The following is a 23,706-nucleotide window of genomic DNA, read 5'->3' on the forward strand; positions in this document are numbered from 1 at the left end:
ATTCTCCTCGTCAGTGCCGTAGGAAATGTATAGAGGATATATAGTATGGGGAATACAAATGTGCTGATTTTGGGGCGAGAAGGGTTAAGAGCTTTAGTAAAACTACAAATATTACATTGAATACCAAGATATAAAAAATTGTGCCAGACTGTTGTCTTTATTTCCAACAGGTAGACAGATGGTTAACTTTCGACATTTTGGAATCATTATTATCATATAGATGACTCCAACAGTCTACAACAATATAGGTTTGTATCGTATTTTGTGGTGTCTAAGTATGTTGTACTGCAGTGGCTTGGTTGCTAAGGGACAGGTCATTATATAGCACCAGGGGGGGTGGGGTGGGAAGGATTTTGGTTGTTTCAAGATTAAATTGACTCGATCTTACCCTAAAAATATCTGTACTCGAACTTAGTACCCCACCCAGCCGAAGCTTCTCCCTGTTTCCTTCGCATGAAGCGACGAGGGTTATTACTACTACCAAATGGATGGGATGCTAGTCAATCGTAAGGTTCCCCCCCCAGCATCTAATCAGGTTTTCTCAATAGTTAGCCGGTACTCATTTATGCTCCGAGGCAATGGGGGAAGGGGGGGGGGTACTGTAACTAAAGCCACGCCTAATTGTGCTCATCCAATTACTTAAAATATCCACACGCCTACGGTACTAAACATGAGTAGAAAAATACTTAGTCATGAGAGGACGATAACTTAAAGGACTTAGCAGGACTTAGCAGAGTTACTGTTTACACGTCTGTCCGCCACTACTGCTAGTGAGCCCGATGCGTCACTGCAACTGACTGGCACCTTAGTTGTGAATGAGACTGTAAGTATTTACTAAAACAGTGAATGGCGTTGAAGGCGCGCTCTGATTCGCTATTCAAACTCCGAATATCTTTTGCTAACAACCTCCGAGCAGTTCCCGCGGCATTTGCGAACGAAAATATTGTCATTGTCGCGGGAATGTATGGTTTAAAATTACCTTTTTGTGCTGTATTATCTCACTGTTTTAGTATATTCTAAAACAGTTATGTACTTCAGTGTCGGCGGCTTTCGGTGGATATTTGCCTCGCCGTCTTACCACTGGCGACTTCCACTTCTTTGAATAGTTGTTGATTATCTACTAAAGTGCAGTATTGCATATTGCAGTGCTGCACATCGCCCCCATGTCTAATCTATTAAAAAAAAAACAAATGATTAACTAATTTGAAGAAAGTAACGAAATTTTCATCATCCAAGGACAAGTAATGTGATCAACAATTAAACTAAAGTGCTGAATTGATTGGAATTTCTGATCTGTCAATCATGAAGCAACATTTAAGCATGACTGATCACATAAACAAGGCATTCTATCATTTACATAACTTGAGAAATATCTTTCGAGAGATTGTTTAACTACTTTGGTTCATGCTTTTATAACCAGCCGTCTTGATTATTGTAATGTAATTATTGTAATACGCCTTTCCATATAGCATCAGTCTTCGAAGAGCCAGATGATGTCTTATGGGCATGGCAAACCTTGTTTAAAGGAATTTGTGACTAACACGTCGCCCAGAAAGAAGTTAAGATCAGAAGTAAATCAGCTCCTTGGATAACTAACGAAATCTGTTACAAGATCAATAAAAGATACAAAATTTTCAAAGCAGCAGTCAGCACTCAATGCCCTGAAATGTGGTCAAAATACAACAAAGCTAAAAATGCAGTCACGTCAGCTTTGCAAAGAGCTAAAGCATCCTACTTCAACAATATGTTCAAAGGAATAAAGCAATCTAGTGCCTACTGGAACTTAATTAACAGAGCTACAAATCGCTTAGCACGCAACAGAACAAGAGGCCCCCTTAAGAGAACCGACGGCAGTTTTGCTTTCATGGATAAGGAAAAAAGCCCAAATGATAAATGCATACTTTTCGGAGATCGGCGAGAACTTAATTAAATCGCTGCCAATGCCACCGCAGCCCGCTTCAGTGGATGCCAGCACGTCACTTTATATAGTGTCACGATTACAAACCATTCTGTTGAAAAAAAGATAAATTATCTTAAGACGAAAAGTCAGTTGGACCTGATGACATCTCGCCTAAACTTCTCAAATTGGCAGGAAAGGCTATTGTACCAGCATTGGTCAACCTTGATAGTGACAGCATTGAACAAAGAATTGTCTCAGTTTCCTCATGGAAGACTGCTCGATGAACTCCGCTTTTCAAAAAAAAGCCATGTCAGTTTCGACAGAGTCATTTTTGTGACACTGGCCTGTTGACATTAATTGTCATGCTAACGATTTAATGATTAGCAATATTTGAGAGTGGGATTTGGCAAAAGAAAGCATCAACGTAGAGGAAATATGGGCATTTGCAAAAGTCTTGAGTCCTTGTCATCAGATATTCGAAATTGTCGATTGGCCATGTAAGCGGATAGCCAGGCGGTGATTCACACTCGGGTGGGGCGTGGTGATCGTTCAAAAGGGATGACAAAAGTGGCGCGGCACATTTTCTAGTTTGTGAAATACAGAAATATGTTATTACAATTGTCTTATATCCAGTCGGAGAGTAATCTCGCCGATTCCTTTTCATGCTCCTTATCCAGAGCGGAATGCGATCCAAACACTGCTGGGATGTAGTAAAGACTAAATTCGGAGGCTCGCTTCCTCGGGTCCCAATCTGGACAGAGGGACGAGGTTTTTTCGCACTCCAGCTGGACATTTTTAGGAATGTACACAACACTGAGGGGGATATTTAACAACTATTCACCAAAGTAGAGGTGGTTAATGGTGGATATTTACCTCGCCGCTTCGCGGCTCGGTAAATATCCACCGCTAACCACCGACACTGAGGTGAATAGTTGTTCTAGTATATACTAAAACAGTGAGATAATATACACCACCAGAAATTGATTTTAATTCATACATTCCAGCAACGATTCAGACATTTTCACGCGCAGAAGTGAACAAGTGAGGTTACGCAAGATTAATTTGCATTTGTAAACATAAAATCTTTCTCAAGTTGATTTTTATCGATAAACTCCGGGTTAAAAACTTACACCATTACCTTTAAACACGGCCAAACCAAATTTAGTCGCTTTCTTTGCATTTTCAGGGACTGCTTCGTCATTAGTTTGAGTGATTTCTTCGCTTGTCACGGATGCAAACCGGGACGCCATTTTTCCCCGAGTTGCTCGGAGGTAAATAGCCAAGGATATTCGGAGTTTGACTACCCAATCAGAGCGCGCCTTCAACGCTATCCACTGTTTTAGTATATTCTAAAACTTGATATGCACTGCTGGCCTTGCACGAACGGAAACTCGCCACGATTTCTTGGTAGACAGGACCTGCTACGATGGACTTACTTCAGACGTTCGTCATCAAAAACTTAGCTTCGTTAGAACAGAAGTTTTATATCAACGCACTCTGACATAAACGATGGCGGAGCGACGGTTGTACGTTATACTGAATCGGATAATTTAACCGAAAAAGGTTTACCATGTACTTCCTTAAATATTAAAGGGTACGTAATTCTGTTGTTCCCAAAATTTACTCAATGAATAAGATCACAAAAGAAACGGAAAATATCTTTTTGTTGAAGAATTATCTCTAGTGTCTGCCAGCCGAAGGATTAGGCAACATGGATTGAGGAATGGCTGTGTGGTCTCCTTGGAAACGTCAGAAGTGGATTGGCAGACGTTATGGACAATGTTGACCGGAAGTCTTTAGGGACTGCAGGCTATTTGCTCCAGTAGAATGGATCGGCTGTTAAGATCTGAGGAGCATGCGATTCTCTGGCGAAGCTTTCCATTGGACTTGGCTAACCCATATCTCAGACATAATGAAGTCAAGGGATTCACGTAAGCCTTGGAAATGATCATCGGAAACACAGGGAGTGCCTCTTTTGAAAGCAGTTGTAGTACTTAACTATAAGAATAGATCTTCATTGATTGGCATTCATTATTAATTGATAAATGCGTTCTAGATATAGCTATTTCAAATAAACACCAAGTTATCAAAGTTGGCTTAAGTATGTAATTCATTATGTGCAGTTGTTTGTTTCGTGATGGATACTCGCACCCTGGAATAGGAAAGGAGGTTAAAAGTTTTGAGGATGGAAAGGGGGGGGAAGGACTTTCATTCTGAGAATTGCGATAGTCGTGCATGGAATGGCATCAATGGATGTGCTTGAGCGGATTATTAGGTTTTATGAGAGGGCTACTCGGTAAGGTCATGAAACAGGGGGGGCTGCATATACTTTTATGGTTACACGGCAACAGAAGGGACACTGAGCTACAGTCCAACCTGTATTGAGTAGCACCTGGTATTTAGCGGTCGGTTTCTGTAAGCCCCGAAAACTCTCCCCGTCAGGTATCTAAATTTTCACTTCCATTGAGCCGTCGTTGTCATCACCCTTGGCTGAGTACCAACGGCCTGTTTGTACTGTCCACTACCTGTATTGAACGATCTCTCAAGCGGAACCACTCAAATAAAACTAAAAGTTATCTCTCAAGTAGAATTTTTTTCATGTTTACCTCCTGGCATCAATGTTGGTACTTTCAGTTCAAATCAGTGTCCTATCTTTCTTTGGACTGGCAGGACAAATATTCCGCACGATTATCACACAAGATATTAGCTGGTCGACCTGTATAAAACGGCCAACCTGTGTAAAAGGTCACCCCGCCATACCCGGCCATAAGTGACTGATTAATAATTAATACAATGTCGACTGTGCTTCTATTATATTCAAACTGTTTCCCTCCACCATGCAATTTGCGTCTCAGTCAACAGACCTGAGCCGAGCCAAGATATTAAGGGTCAGTTATATAGACAAAGTTTTGCCATTGTTTAACAAAACCGCGTTCTAAGCCATCTTTAATTTACCCGAACCTTTTAACTAAACATTTACTTTCATGAACAGTTTTAGGAGGGCCGGAAGCTATCCGTACAGGAACTTCATTTAATTAAATAAATTGTCTTATACAGAATCCCTGATGCCCACTGCTTCCGTATACCTGCGGTTTGGGTTAGACCTCTTGTAAATAACGGCCCTAAATGTCCAATCTGTGAAGCAGTCTAATTTCGGACACAATATGGCAACTGAATCCTTAAGTCTTGTTTGCTTATTGTTTGCCAATAAGCGTACAAGAGCTAACCACGACTATAAACTTTACCTGAAAAGAGCGGTTTGTAATTGTTACAAATATTGTTTCTTCATTTGCATTGTGGGGAAATGGAATAGCTTGCCAGGATACATTGTCCACGCCGAATCACTGTCTGTTTTTAAGAGTAGACTTAAAATTTATTTGAATATTTATTGAATTTTTATTGAATCTCTATCCTTTAAATTTTATCTTTTGTATGTTTTTAGTAAGGGAAATTGTTTTTATACAGGGCTAACCTCACGATTTTCCCTTTTCAGGATGTATTTTTGACATTTGCGTTCTAGCTTCCTGAATAAATGTTATGTTATGTTATGTTAAGTCAAAACTCGCGGTGTATGCTACATAAGCTGGGTTCTCAAACGGAAAATTTAACCCCGCTCTTTATCTGGCGACCCAGCTCTCTACATGTTATTCATCTGGAACATAACCTAACTAAGCTGGAGAACTTAAACGAGGATGACTAATTTATGCAACGATTGTTACACTGTTATGGCGCACAATTAAACAAAAAATTAGATGCAATGAATATATGAAGTTCATATATTTTGAACTGCGGTATTAGATACGTATAACGTGCGATCCTCGCAGTAGATAGCGCTATTTATGCAATAGCGAAAATCAGACCTGACAAAAAAAAAAAAAATCAGGCCTTTATGGGACTCGAACCACTGACCTCTGCGATACTAGTGCAGCGCTCTACCAATTGAGCTAACAAGCCAACTGGGAGCAGGCCGTTAAGTTGATTCATAATAAACCCGTGAAAGTGATAAATGAGATGCAATGAATATATGAAGTTCATATATTTTGAACTGCGGTATTAGATACGTATAATGTGCGATCCTCGCAGTAGATAGCGCTATTTATGCAATAGCGAAAATCAGACCTGAAAATAAAAGAATCAGGCCTGTACGGGACTCGAACCACTGAGGTCATTTAAGGGGAGCTTATTTGCTGAAGCCCATAATTGAATTTCAGAGACAGACTTATTTAGTGATGAACTTAAGTTGGTTAAGTTTTTCACATCCGCAAAAGCGTTGACAGTCATATCGCCTGCGTAAAGGTCCAACTGCGCACTTGTATACGAGGGCAAATCGTTAATAAACAAAATAAAAAATGAAGGATCTAAAATACTGCCCTGAGGGACTCCATGCAACATCAAAGCTTCGCTTGACTCACTCCCATTTACACGGACAATTTGCGTCCGATCTGACAAATAAGAGTGACACCAGGCAAGCTCCCGGGTGACTATACCGTACAGCTCCAACTTGCGCAACAATAGCTTATGGTCCACCATGTCGAAAGCCTTTCGATAATCGACCAGGACCATGCCGCATACTTGATTGTTATCTAAGCCGAACAAAAGCTCGTCACTAACTTAATTAGGTGGAGGGGTGGAGCTTGAGGTGGGAACAAAGGACAAAGGCTTTTGGAACGCGGTTCTCACATCTGCTAGTGACACACTTGACTAAGCCTCGTTTGCTAACTTTTTTTCCTTTCCACATTTTGACGTAATCTGCAATCTATTACGTAGAATATACAGGGCAACGTGGAATCTGAAGTCTGTGTCACCATGGCCTAGAGAGCGATTTTTTTATTAAATAATTAAAACTTCCCTGTTAGCGCTCACTTCAACAACTTAACCGTGATCTGCACTCTCCTTCGGTTTTACTTCATAGAACGGTGCATGCAAAAACGAAAAACTACTGAAGGCATAAACCTGTAGGATAAATTGGCTTGGTTCACGCAATAAAAAATTTAATCCCGCACCCTATCTTTGCAATAATTGGCTCGGCTCAAGAATGGCTCAAGAATGAGTTCGAAATCGAGTAAGTGCAAGAAAACAAGCCTTTTTTCAGAAAATGCCAGAAGTGATTAACATGTAACTTCTCCCTATGATATCCATATATTATCTGGCAAACAGGTAATGAGAATTTAACACTTAGTACTACAAATCTAACACCAAATTCTCGTAACTAATTAACTACGAAATGTGTATCAACTAGAGGGGAGAATTTACAATCAGATCTCGAGAGTAAAAAGGTCCAGGCAATTAAACCCACAAACCAAAGGTATAGGAAGCAATATATTCCCAGCGAACAATCTATCAACAAAATCTTTATTCAATGCGATTCTATTTACAACAATCGTTTTATTTTACTCACATTGAGCTATAACAGTTCAAGTACTTTGTAACTCTCGTTGACCCAGAAAAAAGATCTACAAAAGTTACTTTGAGTAACTTTTGTAGATCAAGTCAAAACAATCAAGTCCACAAAAACTATTAACATTTTCAGGCTTCAAGCTGCTTTCACGACAGCCTTTTACCATAAAGTTCTACTATGATCCGTAATGATTCAAAATATTTTGTTTCCAACCATTTCGTAACTGTTCCTTTCTCAAGATTAAGCTTAAAATTAAGATCATTAAAATAAATTGGCGAGATCTCCTGTAAGCTAATGACGTAGATTAGTTTGACGCTGCTTCGCACTTTTACAGAAAGTGCTTTAAATAGCTATATTTCTAAATTGTAAGTTCAAAACCTGGTCTGTATTTGTCCACTATAGCTTGAAGAGATTTTTTTTTAAACAAAAATTAAAATCAATATCTAGTCTGGTTAGCGTACAGCTTGGATTCTGTAACGCTTCACGTAGACTGGAAACACCGGTATAAGTCATCTCATTATCACTCAGATCTAGTGTGGTTAGCTTACAGCTTGGATGCTGTAAAGCTTCACATAGACTGGCAACACTGGTATCAGTGATCTTATTAAACCTCAGATTTAGTGTGGTTAGCTTACAGCTTGGATGCTGTAAAGCTTCACATAGACTGGCAACACCGGTATCAGTGATCTCATTATACCTCAGATTTAGCGTGGTTAGCTTACAGCTTGGATGCTGTAAAGCTTCACATAGACTAGCAACACCGGTATCAGTGATCTTATTATACCTCAGATTTAGTGTGGTTACCTTACAGCTTGGATGCTGTAAAGCTTCACATAGCCTGCCAACACCGGTATCAGTGATCTCATTATTCCTCAGATTTAGTGCGGTTAGCTTACAGCTTGGATGCTGTAAAGCTTCACATAGACTGGCAACACCGGTATCAGTGATCTTTTTATACCACAGTTTTAGTGTGGTTAGCTTACAGCTTGGATGCTGTAAAGCTTCACATAGACTGGCAAAACCGGTATCAGTGATCTTACTACGTTGGACTGGATCTAGTCCTCCTATAATTAATTCAGACACAAGAGAGTGTTCATTGATCAGTGAATTACAGACTCGTTGTATCCCAGACATTGTTAGGAGGGAACTACCAAGCCCCAACATCTTAACTGGGACGAACTTATCAGAACATTTGTGTTGTGCCTCTCCAGCTTTCTCTTTGTTTAGTTCACTGATAATGTCCAATACAAATGATAATGCAATGCTGTCTATATCTGATAAACCATGAAAATACATGACGCCGTCTGAACTACTGATCGCTTGCGGATGATTCCTGATAAACGTTTTAGCGAATTCTTTGTCTTGATACTCACTCAAACACTTTGCTCTGAGAAATCCAGTATCATTCCCTGAAACTTGACAACTGGTCAACAACTTTTCCATCAGTTCCTCTTTTCCCTCACTTGACAAAATGCCAGCCATGAATTGGAAAACCATTTCAGAGCATTTCTCGACTGGAATACAATTTTCCTTTACAAACCAATGGGCGGCTAAGAATTCTTGGACAGTGAGATGTGTGAAGCTGAAGTGTTTCGTGGTTGTGATCAAACCAGTCCTATAAGGCTGACCACAGTAAAGAAGACCGCTACCTTTCAGTTTGTTGACTTCTTCCAACTCAAAACCGCCTTCTATCTCGCTTTCATCAAAAGTTGGCTTATTTTCAAGCAGAAGTTTTGCCGCTAGTTTTGATAATTTCCCTAATGTGGTTTTGATGACCGGAGGAGTCATTAAAACCACATTGAATTTGTTAGGAATTTCTTTCTGTCTGTATTCTGACTCAGAGCAGTGCTTAAGTTCAAAAATTTCAATAAGTTTTGTGTAAATGTGGGTTGTTGAGACAGGAAGGTCACGAGGATTTCTTGTTTCGTTTAGAGTATACTCCATCTCGAAGCACAACAGATAACAGAGCATAGGAATATGCGCAAAACTGACTAGGTTCTCATTCTTCATGACATGTTCAAGCACAGCGCTCTTCATATTTTCGTTTTCCTTGAAGTACTTTTCAATGTATTCTTTAACCTGTTGTGGAGAAAATCCCACAATTTCTACGTACCGTTTAAAACGGATTCCTCCCAGCTTCTCCGATTCATCAGGCCGCGAGGTTACAACAACGACAGAACCTTTCAGTATCTCTCCCTTGATGAGTTTTGACCATAAAGCGGCCACCGGCATTTTACAACTAGCATCATTCTGATATTCTTCCCCCGAGTTTCCAGTGATGTAATCTTGCTGAGAATACTCATCATAGCCGTCAAGGATAATCAAAATTTCTTGGGGATGGTTTACAATATACTCAAATGTAACGTCATCTAAATTTGAAGAAAAGTTTAAGATTTCGCGTAAGGTCACACGCTTTTCCTGAAGGAAATTCAATTGACGGAAAGTAAGCAAATAAGCAAATTTAAAATTTGGAATTTTAATGTTTTCTCTTGCTCGGAATAATTTCTTGTTGGCCCAATCGCGAATCACCTTTTGGCAAAACAGAGATTTTCCAATCCCTGCTTTTCCAACGACAAGAATAGAATTAGGATTCTCCTGATCACCACTCGTGCCAAGAAATATTTCATCACAGTGCTTTACTGAAGTACTGCTGGCTTTTCCGTAGTATTTGAGCACTGATCTTCTTGAATGTCTCTGGTCAATCCTGGTGAGGCCTTTTCTTCCATGTTGTATGAGAAGATTAGTGAATATATCATCTGTTTTCGCGTTGGACATGGTGTGAGACGCCAACAGTTTGGGTTGGAACTCCGTTTGGTCTGTAATGACATCCTTTAAAGCTGTAGTGTAAGCAGTTATGGCTGAAGGATAAGAAAGAGAAAATATTTAATAAATAACAAGAACGCGAGAACAGTTTCTGTACTTTACTGAATTCTTACTCCACAGGGTTGAACTTTTAAAGCTGTTGGGTAAGGACTTACGGCTAAACAAAAGGGGAAGGAAAATATCTTATTAATTATGTGAACACGAGTAAATGCAGTTTAAATACTTCATATCGAATTCAGCACAGGGAGACCAGTTGAGAAATCCACCCCTATCCAAAGGATAGAAAAGGTTGTTTCGTTAAAGCGCTATTCCTCCCTTAAACATCAAGTATATCATAGGGTAAACAAACCCTTTCGGGCGGCTAGTATATCAGCTGACAATGTCCACTACTGAGCGACTGTCTGAAAAGTGAATATTTGCAGGGGTAATCGCATAGAGCCGAGTAAAATTGAGGATTAATTTCATGGGTGCCTTCAGAAATCTAATAAGATGATCAAAAACGCACGCTTTTAAGCACGCTCGTGGAAAGCCATCTCAGTTTTCACTTAGTTTTATTTTCGTACAACAACGTCAAAGAAATGAAAGCAACCCTGTTGAAAAAGATTTGCCAGCAATGATATCAAAAATTTTAGGCAAAGGTAACTATGTTAACGTTTTCTAAATTTAAAAATGCCTTCTGTCTCAGCCAATCCGCATTTGGTAACTTTGCCCTCAGTCTATCTTACAAGGCCTAGAAGCGAAGTTTCGAGGGAAAATGTAACATCATTAGGACAGTCTCCGAGCCACGAACATTATCAGTCAGCAAACCAGAAAAGAGTTTATTTATTTTGTAACTCTTAATTTTCATATCGCGCGAAAACCGCTCTTTAAAAACCCGGAGTTGATCTGACGGCGGATGAGTATATGCGACCAGCATTTTAATACCACTATCACTGACTCAACAAAACGAGTGTGTTTTTCTTGTGTGCAAAAAAAAAAAAAAAAAAAAAAAAACCAGCGATGAAAAGAGAAAACTTTGGAGCAGGCTCTTTTTCCACTAGCTTTGTTTCTCTCTGACGGAAACAATCAGAGGACAAATATCCACGCAGACGGGAGTTATTGCCTGATAACTTAGGTATCCAATAAAATCGAACAAAAATTAATGGTAGGTTGCAATTCGTACTAATTGTTAACAAATCTGTCCCTCCCCCTTTCGCTTGATAAGGGTGGTAACAACAACAATGGATTTCATGAAAAAGTTATCCTTGAGATGGGAATGGAGTGTTGTCAGAATAGCGTGAAAAGGGTTGCGTGACGTATCATTGAGGACCCTTGACCGGTACTGTTAAGTCACTTACAGCCATGAAAGATGAAAAAATCTACTTTTCTCAAACTCCATCACGCTTAAGACCCCTCGTAACTAATTTCAGAAACAGATATTTCCGTGAATGTTGAAAAACCAGATTTTCCTAATTCTTAATCTCTAGTAAGGACTCCCTTTAGTTTAAATATAAGTCAGTGAGAATCCCTGAAGAGCAGGATATCTCAGACCTTGTTTACACTTAAGCAGATTTCGTGACCAATCCGGGACCTTTAGGTAATGGACGCGTTTAACTTTTAAAAAACACCAATTTATAACAAGAACAGCGTTCCGACTTAGCCGCTGCTTTGGAGATAAAGAAGGCCGCCGAGGTGGAGTTAAGAGAGGACTTTCGAATCCGAATACTTTAAAAACATTTTTAAGTTTTGAAATTTACCTCATTTTATGGGAAACTCTAAATCTGCAATTTGCGATAAAATTGTGGACATATTGGTCTTTATTTTACCCCGTTAACCTATTTGCCTGAATAGTCCCAAGCTCTTAGAGAAATATTTACATCATCAAATGATAGATGTTGAAAAAGATGTTGTGACAATTGGTTCCGTTCTCATTTAGTTTGGGAGGACAGTGGTGGTGAAAAATCTGGTTTAAAACCGTTTCAAGGCGGAGCGTTGCTACATTCATCGATGTGCGTAATGAATGCGAATTCCCTTGCGACATAGGCCTCCCCCCCTCCCCCTCCCCCTCCCCCTTGAATAGACCAGAGGATGTTTTAGTTGTTTTAATTACTTCTCTGAAACCTTGCAACCTGCTGTTTTGTTTTTTTTTTCTTTTTTTTAAGTACGATGAGAGTGGAGGTGGGGTTGAAAAGATCGAGAAGTAATTTGTATGGATTCCTAGGGAAGAACTGACCAGGAGACATTACCTAAAGGAATGTTGAAGGAGTGCTAAAAATGGATATCATAGGCATATTTGGAAAAGGAGGAACTATGCATGTGGAACTAGTGATAGGGTTGTAGAATTTTTAGGGGAGATCAACTAATGTGACTTGCAGGTAGCCTACAAGTTCAGAAAACGTTTGGTATAGATTTGGTCTACAATGAGGTGGTACATAGTTGAAAAAATGTTCACAGTAAACATATATGCCAGAATATTAAATCATGACTTCAAGTTCACAATATGGGCCTCAGCGTGTGCGAAAAAGTTTGGGAAATCATTGTCTTTTCTTTTACAAGTGCTGCGGTATGAGTATTAAGCCTATTGTCACAAAGTTTCTCAATTCTTTGTTTTACGAAAAGCAGTGTTACTCCTGGATTTAAAACCCAACTATTTATTTATTTATTTATTTCATTTGCAATTATTCTACTCAAAGTTAAGGTACAGTACATACCACTCTTTGTCTTAAATGTTCTGACGTCTGGCTCACTGTCTCCTTGTTTGTTGACAGCAAACAGCTTCACTTCGTACTCTGCGTCATACTCGAGACCAGTTATCTCGTAGCGAGTTTTCACAATGTTTCCCCGTTGAACCAGTTGTGTGGATTGTGTCATGGGTTGTTTCGTCCATTCCAGACGGTATTTAACGCTGCAATTACTGCTGTTGGCCTCTATTTCTGACCAGGTCACAGGGAAATCTATGTCAACTTCACCTTCTGCGTTTGTGATGATTGGTTTCTCAGGTACACCTGTTCAAAAGAATGATTCTTTTAAATTTTGTTTCTGCTGAAAGTGAAATACTTACTATAACTTGATTCATTGGCGTGCGTAATGAATTTGAATTTCAGCAACATTAGCAACATAGCTCCCCCCCCCCCCCCCTTAAATAAACAAGTGGATTTTTGGGGGTTTTTTAATACTTGTCACACACTCTGCCACCTGCTGATTTTCCTTTCAGTGGGGAAAGGGGGGAAGGGTTGAAAGAATGGAGAAGTAATTTACCCCCCCCCAGTAAATTCGCTGAAAAGAGTGTAAAAATGTTCAAAACAATGATTCTTTTAAAATTTTGTCTTTGATAAAAGTGAAATACTGACCCTATGACTACATTCTTTGACATGAATAATGAATTTGAATTCCCCAGCAACACAGCCTTCCCTCCTTAACTTCAGTAGCAGATTTTTTAGCTTTTTTAATTACTTTGCAGACACTCTGCCACCTGCTGATTTTTCTTTTAAGTAGGGGAGAGAGGGGGGTTGGGGTTGAAAGAATCGAGAAGTAATTTTATCCCCCTCGTAAATTCACTGAAAAGAGTACAAAGTTGGAAAAATCTTCTCAGTAAATATATACGCCAGAATATTAAATCATGACTTAAAGTTCACAATGTGGGCCTGATCAGTTTTTAGTTATATCCAAAGTCAACATGTTATTTCAAAGTAATTAAGACAACAAGTAAAATGACTGGCACTAAAATACAAGAGTACAAGAAAGCAAATTGGGTGCAATCTGTGGGTCAAATTACTCAGAAAGAAGATTTTTAGTTCTATGCCATGATCACTGAAGTGTTTGCTTTCAGAGGCGTACATTTTAAAAATGGTTGGCTGGCAATCAATACCAACAAAAAATTCAACTAATTAACAACGAGAAACATCAATAAAAGATTGATAAACTACTCTCTCCAGCATCAACAATTAATTTCATCTCCATGCATTCAGTTGCCATGTTCCCACCAATAACATAGCTCCATTTTCTGCCTTTAAAAGCACACACAACCCACAATTCCTCTATTCGCTAGGACGAAGGGCTAACGCTCGAAACGTCAGCTTTTGTAATCGTTACGGTGGCCAATTTACCACTTCAACTTTATTGATATCTTCAAGTTATTTCGTTACTCCCTCCGACGCAGCTCCAAACAGTTTCTTTCAAAATTAACAGCCTTTATCCAATCAGTGTATTTTACAACCAAATCAAAGATGACAATAGTGCAAAAAAATATAAAAATGTTGGCCAAATCATTTTCTTTTCTTATATGAGAGCTGCAGCATGAGTATTAAGCTTGCATGTTGTCACAATTGAACCTGTTGTCACAAAGTCTCTCAGGACTTTGCCTTTAATGTAAAGCCATGCTACCACTGGATTTTAGACCCATCAGTATTTATTTTATTTAAACAATTCCACCAAATGTTAAATAAGAAGTATTAAATAAAGGTACATACCGCTCTTTGTCTTAAAAATTCTGACATTTGGGTCACTCTCCCCATGTCTGTTGACAGCAAACAGTTTCACTTCATACTCTGCGCCATAATCAAGACCAAATATCTTAAGCTGAGCTTCCACAATGTTTTCCTGTTGACACAGTTTTGTGCAACCTGTCATGGGTTGTTTCCTCCATTCCAGACGGTATTTAACATTCTCTGATTTTGCCCAAGTCACAGTGAAATTGATGTCAACTTCACCTTCTGCATTTGTGATGGTTGGTTTCTCAGGTGAACCTGTCCAAGACAATGATTCTTTTCAATTTTGTCTCTGATGAAAGTGAAATGCTACGACTTTTGATTCATTGGCATGTGTAACGAATTTGAATTCCCTAGCAACACAGCCCCCCCTCCTTCACTTAACTGGCAGAGTTTTTTAGCTTTTTTAATTACTTTGCTGACACTCTGCCACCTGGATCGTGCATCATACGTACTCTGGCACCTGCTGGTTTTTCTTTTAAGTAGGGGAGAGAGGGGGGATGGAGTTGAAAAATTGAGAACTTTGTTATACCTCCCTTGCAAATTCACTGAAAAGGTACAAAGTTGGAATAAATGGACTCAGTAAACATACATGCCAAAGATTAAATCATGACTTAAAATGCACAATATGCATGGGCCTCAGCAGTTTTAAGTTACATCCAAACTCAACTTGTTATTTCAACGTAAGACAACAAGTATAATAATTGGAACTGAAATGCAAGAGTAGAATAAAGCACATTTGGTGCAGTTTGCAAATCAAAATCCACAGACACAAGATTTTCAATTCTGAACCATGATCATTGAATTGTGCACCTTCAGAGGCATACATTTTCAAATGGTTGGCTGGCAATCAACTCCAAATTAAAAAAAAAATAAACAAACTGACATAATGAGATACATTAAAACAAGGTTCATGAACTACTTGTCCTAGCATAAAAAATTAATCACAAGTCTAACAAGAGTGATTTACCACCAAATCAAAAGTAGTGATAGTTAAGAGATGCTGGGCAAATCATTCTCTTTTCTTATAGGAGAGCTGAAGTATGAGTATTAAGCCTGTTGTCACAAAGTTTCTCAATTCTTTGTCTCACAAAAAGCAGTGTTACACCTGAATTCAGGACCCAACAATATTCATTTCATTTCCAAATATTCTACTTAAATTTTAGGCAGAGTAAAGGATATGTTAGAGTGACACTATTTATAGCGTGATGAGTATGGATATCATAGTATTCAAGGTTGCTAAGGAGTAACTATGCAGGGGAAACTACCTAATGATGTGATGTGTATGGAGATCCTTGAATGGGTTGCCATGGAGGAAATATGAAGTGTGAATGGGACACTAACTATATATTGGGGTGCGGAACTTTAGGGAAGATCAACTTAATAATAATAATAATAATAATAATGATAATGATAATGATAATGATAATGATAATAATAATAATAATAATAATAATAATAATAATAACTTGTATTTATATAGTGCTCATATCTTGAACTCATGGCACTTTACAACACTGTACGGAGGACTTTACCAGACTGCTAAGCAGTTTACAATCAAATGGAAGCGAATGTAACAGAGGCCCCCTCCCCCCACTGACTCCCAGTAACCAGGCCAGACCAGATCACAGTAATCTTGTGAAGTGGGTTCTTTAACGTCCCCTGCCTAACCAAATGAACTAATTAATAGATGCAGAAGACGGGACCTCCATTTGTTTGTCCCTATCCGAGAAGACTAGAATATCTAACCATTTCTTGATCGATGTTATAGAAAGGTAGCAAATTCTTCTCAATTATTTTAAGACCCTGAGTGTTGGTCCAGCCGGGGCTCAAACCCTTGACCTCCCGCACAACAGTCCGGCGCTTAACCAATTGAGTTAACCAGGAGACTTGGAGGTAATACAGAAGTTCAAGAAACATTTGGTATGAATTCACTAGCAACCTATGATTGTATGATACAAAGTTGGAAAAATGTTGCAGTAAATATGCTAAAATATCAAATGATAATTTAAGGCTCACAATGTGATTTTCAGCACTTTCTTGTTTTATCCAAACTGAACTTGTAAATTCAAAGTAAGAAAAGAACTATGATAATGATTGGTATTGAAATTTGAGAGCAAACTGGTGCAAATTTGGATGCAGTTTGTGAATCATACTGCACAAACTCAAATTATTTTTATCACTCTTGTTATGAGAGCTGCAGCACGAGTATTAAACCTGTGGCCACAAATTTTCTCAATTCTTTGTCATCTGAATAGCAGTGTTACTCCTGGAGTTAAAAATGGCCAAAGAATAAGGAAAGGAAAATTCATATTAAAATGTGAACACCAGGAAATCCAGTTGAAATACTTTCTATCAGTTTCAGCCCAAGGAGATTAGCTAGCACGGAGCTGAGAGCTTGAAAAATGTCTACTGTGTCTATAACATAACAAATTGATCCCCATCCAAAGGATTGAAAAGATTGTTTTGTTAAAGCGTTATTCCTCCCTTAAATCAGGTAATGAACCCTTTTGGGCAGCTGGTTTGTCAGCTGATGATGAGCACAGCAGATTGGTTGTCTGAAAAAATGAAAATTTGGCCGAGAAGCAAGCTTTGATGGAAAATGTGAAATTAAGAGGACCCTCTCTCAGCCAAGAACATTATCAGCTGACATACCAACAAGCCAGGAAAGGGTTTATAATTTTAGTTATCTTTTAGAACCCATCCTTTAAATTTTGCGACTTTGTAGGCTACTTTACTTTGTAGCACAATAACCCCTGTTACTGTAGTTCTATATAACCTTCCCCTAATTAGTTCTATGAATTTTTGTGGGTTGTAATTTTTTTGGCTTATACTATTTTACGAAACGAAACGAAATTGTACTATTTTGCGATACGAAACGAAATTTTGCGAAATGGCGTTTTTTCGCCTTTATCTAGCAAATATGTCCTCTTCGTCCGAAACAAAATGTTTCCACTAATAAAATGATAAATATTTCTAAGAGCCTGGTCACCTCTCATTTTATTGACCATAGTAGAATTCGTTTCGCAAAGTAGTAATTTTGACAGAATTACTATTTTGCGAAATGGCGTTTTTTTCACCTTTATTTAGCAAATATGTCCTCTTTGCCCGAAACAAAATGGAAGACAACTACTTGTTTTTGTTCTCGATTGCTCTTTATTGGCTCGGAGTTTACTCTTTATTGTTGTTATAATTATGTTTTCTATTCTGCTCTGTATTCCTTGTATTTTGTTCTGTTCTATTTATGGTTGCCGCAACTCGATTTTATAGCTGACCAACAAGCCACGTGCGTGACTGGCAATTCCAGCCGAACTCAATTAACGCTCGATGTTTGGTCAAACTGCTAGGAAAATACCTTATAAGGTGACCAGAGGTGACCAGGCTCTTAGAAATATTGATCATTTTATTAGTGGAAACATTTTGTTTCGGACGACATTTTTCCTGCGGACGAACGTAGTGAGCAAACAAGTGTTTACACGTCCTACCAACATTGAGAAAGGAACATTACTCTCAGGCAGAGATTGATCATCTTTTTATATCCATTGTTTTGCCTAATTTTAGCTATGCACTTTCAGTCTATGGGGCATCTGAGTCCGATCTTACGGTTGCACAAAATTTTTTGGACCGATGTCATAAACGCAATTTTATCTCATTTCCAGTTTTTATCAAGAACCTTTTAAACAAACAAGACCGAAACATTTTGAAGAAACTAAAATCAACGGATTGCTACCCCTGAAAGACATAATTCCTGTCCAAAAGACATATGTGCACAATCTTAGGAAAAAAGGCTGTGCACGCCCGAAAATTAATACATAGCGCTTTATGAACACCTTTGTAAATGGGTTGATCTATAAGCTCCATTTATTGTAATGACATACTTTTTAATTCATAATAATTATGTATGTAGATTTCTGTTGTAGTTTTTCCGAATTCATTGTAACATAAGATATGTAGTTTTATCTTATGATGGAATAAAGACGTTATTATTATTAAGATTTTATTATTAGGGAGTAGGAAACTGATGTTTTTAGGGAGTAAGGATAGATGAGGTCGAATATAATTTTTATTGGGATAACTGATGCATTTAACTACTACTATTACAACTGGAGGCTAAAGATGTTATTTCATTTCATTCGCATCTATGCGACATTCTGGTATTTCTCATTTTGTTCACACCTCTCCAGTTATGGTGCAATTCTCATCTGTTGAGGTTAAGGGGTAGTTTGACCGAGATAAAGTGATCAGATTTCGTTAAAATTTTTCACGTCATAAACCACATGTGACTGATGATATTTTCGAGACTGATGATTGAAAAGAACCTTCTTTTCTGTGATAAAATCTATAATTGTTCTACCATTTCCCCCAAGATGAGTTATGGTGACCATATCCCTATTGCTAACATTACCTTACTTTTCTTAACAAAACAGTGACATTTTGTGTTTCAGTAATCGCTCCCGCCGGCTGTGATTCATGAAAAAACTTTTCAACCAGAACCTAAACTTAGGCGAACTTTCAATTTTTGCTGAAATTGCAAATACATTGCTCTGGAGGTTGAAGCTCTAACACACTCAAAGGAAAGTAGCACAAATGTACTTGATTTGTTGAGATAGCAATGACAGGATTAAATTACTTTCCAATACGTCTGTGCTCTTCGACAGGCCTCCTGTTTCATTCACAAAAAGGATCATCTACCTTGATCGCACCAACAAAAATTAAAGAGGGCTCGAATTGAACTCGATTGTATATTATTTTGCTTTTGGAAAATCAATTGATTGTGCCTTCCTTTCGCACATCACACAACCATATTGTAACTAGGACGCTTCCATCTAAGTTGCAGAGGGAAAAATGAAAAGAAAAGTCATCTTAATGGCTTGTTCCACCATTGTTTTCTGACGAATTTTCCTCCTTCACTTTCTTCGCGGGAAACCCTAACCGGCGCTGACCAGCGCTTATTCTCTTCAAACAAAATTTACAGAACCCGCGCAGACAAATAGCTTCTTTGTTGTCGTGAGCTCGCTCTTCATAACAATGTAATTCACAGAATGCTGTGTTTTGTGAAGGCCGCTTTGCAAAGATTTCTGTCTAATAAACTCACCCCACATGCAAGCGCACGCGCCGTTTGACGTAGGTCCACGCTAAATGATGCCGAGTGTTTTCGGAATGGGCCGGTCCACGAACTTCATTGCTTGAAAGCTAGCTAAATGTGGAAAGTTCCTACTAGTTCTCTCGAGATAACAAATGAGCCCTACGTGGGTTCAAACTAAGAAAATACTGGCAATACTGTCACAGCCGATTTAACAACAAACCATGATGCTGAGATGAACACCTCGCTTGCTGAAAAAATCAAGAGTGTTCGTGAACACAACTTTGAAGGTGGCGTTAAAAACTCAGGATGCTGACAGAAGCAACTTAAATAGTAAGGTTAAATGTATAGGCCTAGCTTTTCCGTTAAATATCCTGTTTCTGCTACTGGTTTTTGTTGGGTTCAATACAGGTAAAGTACGATTTGGTATTTGGTACAGAATCACTATGAACAATAGGCCATTTTACAGTTGTGTACTTAGTTGCCAAGCCTTTGATTCAGAGTGAGGCTGAAGGTGACCTTGTTGTGATAGAGACCTGTATCTACTTTGCCTGATAACAAAGTGATTTACATTTGAAAGGCAGCAAGGTTTGTATCATAACAAGGTCACCCCTAGCCTCACTTCGGTACAAAGGCTTGGCAACCAAACACACAACTGTAAAAAGGACTATTGGTTCATGCGCTAGTGTGCGTTCATCGAGACTTGAAGGACGCGGGAAGTTTGGAGAGCATGAAAAATGCCTAAAGAGTTGCTCGAGGCGCAGCCGAGAGCAACTCTGGCTTCTCTAGTGCTCTCAAAACTTCCCAAGTGCTTCAAGTCTTGATGAACGCACAGCTGACACATAAAACAATTGTTTCATAACATTTTCAACGCGGTGGTTTATGTTTACAGGGCATAAATTCCCTCTCGTGCGCTTCAATAGGTTGTTTATTTTGTTTCTGAAAAGTATTTCGTTATGCTTCAATGAGCTTGTCTCAGATTGGTCAAAAACTGACAGGTGAGATCATGCGTGGAAACGAAGAGTTGCGAAACGAGATAAAACCATTGATTGCTTTGTTTTTCCTTCCTCTGGCTCTTTCTAGGGAGTTAAAAAATCCATTCCCAAAGAAAAAGTAGGCAGATCTTCATCGGCTTGTTCGAAGTCACTCGCGAGAAAAAAAATTTCTTCGCGAGGCATTTGTCTGCTGAAGTCACTGGCGTGCACAAGGGGAAATTGAAGCACTCTCGCGAAATTGTATTTGATTGCACGAATTTACTAGCCACGTTATCATTGTACTCGTGTTTGGTGTGAACGCCATGGCTATAAAAGAAGCCCGAGTGAATGCTCCTCGAGCATCTTGTTCGTAAAATTAACTTCACAAGTCTAGTGACTCACAGAGAGAAATTTCCTGTATTGGATATCAGAGCCCTATTATAGTCAGAGATCACTGATGGATCGGAGGGAGAGGGGCTCTGAGAGGTCCTAAACCCACCCTTATTAAGACTTCTTGTGTAATACAAAAATTCTCGCAACAACACAATCACGCATCACTATCCAAAAAGAATCATTTAACTTTTACTTTTCTAGATATATGTCTCGGCCTATTATGGCGTCTGTGTAAAAGTCAAGGAGTGCAGGGAGAAAAAGTTCTAAAATCCTGCTGCATTCCACAATGCACTAATCATTACATATCTACTGTATGCAGGTGGCAAAAACATCACCAACCCAACAAGACATTGCACAAGTCATTTCACTCATCAGAACATGTCGAACTTACCTTCAGAGGGTAATTCATTGGTACCTGAATCGAATAATAAACAAAATAAAAACTGCTGTCAGTTTCAACTGTTTTTTTTTTCTCACAACTTGACTCATTCACCTCAAAGTAATACGAGGTCAATTTCAGGTTTCAAACAAGGTGAGAATCAAAGGCAATATTGCTGGCATTTATCACCAGTCTCGTCTCTCAGAAAAGTTTTAGGATCAAAATACATGTGTGAATAAACATCTTTTTGATGGTTTAAGACAATTTGATGTGTTGCAAATTGGCCCAGTCATTTCAAACTTGTAGATGTCTTTAGCCTCTGATTTTTTTCATATTCTGGCTGTGTTACATAAACGAAGCTTAATATGGAATACAAGTTTTCTCTTGGCTCATGGAATCTGTTGTTACATCGACAATGTAAACACAAGTTTTCCCCCAACACCTAACACTTTAAATCCTTAAAACAACTAGAATCTTTTTTTCTTCTTACAGTAATACTGTTGAATCATTCATTAAGATCACATGAATAAAGGTCATTCTAGCAACCTAAGAAGCTCTGATTGTTAAATGAATTATTCTCTTCAGTACCAAAGGAAATGAATAGAGAAAAGTATGGAGGACACAAACACAGATGTCAGGGTGAAAAGGCTTTAAAAGAAACTTGTGTGAAATTAAAATTAGTGTAACTCGATTGATTTCCTATATGTAAACTGTTATTTAATGACTCATCTTGATTTATGATCTATAGAAGAATATGCTGTGGGAACTTAGATTTAAATCATATCTAATCCTGTAAAGAGAGAAGATTGAGACAGATAGTCATACCTGCATGAAAGTGAGGCCAGTCTTGGAATATGACTGGATGACTCAAAATGTTGGCCACAACAGATGCCGCCATCACACATGCAATTTGTTCCCATTCCTCACTTGAAGTTTCATTTGCAAAGTCTTTGATGCCCTTGACTACTGCCCATTCTGTCTTAAAATCATGGGCAGCAGCAAATACACCTGGAAAAAGACACTACCGTTTGCTTACATGTATACTTTCTAAATGCATAATATCAGTATTGTTGTTTGGGTTGAAGTTCACAAAAATTACATTTATATCCCCCTACTCAGCAATGAATGGGATAAGAAAGATTGTACAAAGCCTGTTAAAAACCATTCCTTGGGCTTCAGAGACAGCCAAGACTGTACAAAGACTGTACTACATTGTACCACTTTTTAGGTTAAAATATCCTTTTTAAAGAAGCTTAGTTTTTTTTAGATAAAAGACTTGATAATTTGTGAGTGAAGGCTGAAGTGTATTCAATTCACTTATAATAATGTATGTTCGCAACCCTTAAAAATACCTTTTGTTTTGTTATTTTTCAGTTACTTGAATGGCAAAATTTTCTTTCAGTGCTAAGCCGAGTCATGATCACTACACGTAATATTCACAAAACCTATCATACCGCCAAATTGCATGGTTTGTGGTATTTTATTTCTTAATGTATTGTGCAGCAGTGAAAATTACAAAGCAGTGTCCAATTTTCAAATTACTAACAACAGGAGCAAAAAGTCAAAACAGTTAACACTGCATGCAGTGCTGGAACATCCCTGGCTTTGATCAAATACAATGATTATAATTCTAACCTCCACCTTCCATTTCAACTGCAATTGCTTTAGGATATTGGCCAATCATGTCCTTGTTTGCCTCTGAGATACTCAGAACCACTCCATCACAGTGCACTTTGATATTATATTCATCAGCATTTTGTAAAGGTGCCTTCCACCCATCAGCCACATGTCTGATCAGGTTACCAATATCACTGCTGGGGGGAGTTTGGTGTGCAGCTGTTATTAGCTTTGCACAAACAACCACATCTCCTAACTTGACCTTTTTGCTATCCAAACCACTACATGCACCCACAGAAAAAGTAGCCTTGGGTCTCAGTAGCGAGATGGCATCTTTGGACACAGACAATGAACCCCTGGGAACATCAGGACCTTTGGAGCACCTCATTAAAGCAATTTTCACTTTTCTTCCTTGATCATCACCCATGCAGCCAAAGAACACATAGCCAATACTGTTGTGGTAACTCTTAAAGGGTTCCTTCAGAAAGGCAAAGCAGCTTCTGAACTCACAGTCCTCCACTGTTAATAACAGAATATCAACTGGCAGTTCAACATTCTTCCAAGGATAAAAGATATTTGGAAGATCACTCATTGATGGAATTTTCTTACTAAGCTTTGGTGGGCTGGCATTGTCAGTCTGTGCTGATTCATTCTGGGCTGGCATCACTTCTGT

The 23,706-nt window shown here is 38.6% G+C and overlaps 2 protein-coding genes across 2 annotated transcripts in view; both read right to left on the bottom strand.

Annotated features, from left to right (window-relative positions):
• LOC111346976 (uncharacterized) overlaps window positions 1-23,706 on the bottom strand; it is a 120,301-nt gene that overhangs the window by 90,353 nt on the left and 6,242 nt on the right. The window contains 3 exon segments of the mRNA XM_088727334.1: window positions 21,429-21,452; window positions 22,242-22,424; window positions 23,052-23,702. Coding sequence (XP_088583460.1) covers window positions 21,429-21,452; window positions 22,242-22,424; window positions 23,052-23,702 — 858 coding nt within the window.
• Window positions 7,237-10,164, bottom strand: LOC148726450 (NACHT, LRR and PYD domains-containing protein 12-like). The gene has a single exon (XM_088727352.1). The coding sequence runs from the start codon at window positions 10,071-10,073 to the stop codon at window positions 7,695-7,697; it is 2,379 nt and encodes a 792-aa protein (XP_088583478.1). The 5' UTR covers window positions 10,074-10,164; the 3' UTR covers window positions 7,237-7,694.

The sequence above is a fragment of the Stylophora pistillata genome, chromosome 7, assembly GCF_964205215.1.
Source record: "Stylophora pistillata chromosome 7, jaStyPist1.2, whole genome shotgun sequence".
Classification (NCBI taxonomy): Eukaryota; Metazoa; Cnidaria; class Anthozoa; order Scleractinia; family Pocilloporidae; genus Stylophora; species Stylophora pistillata.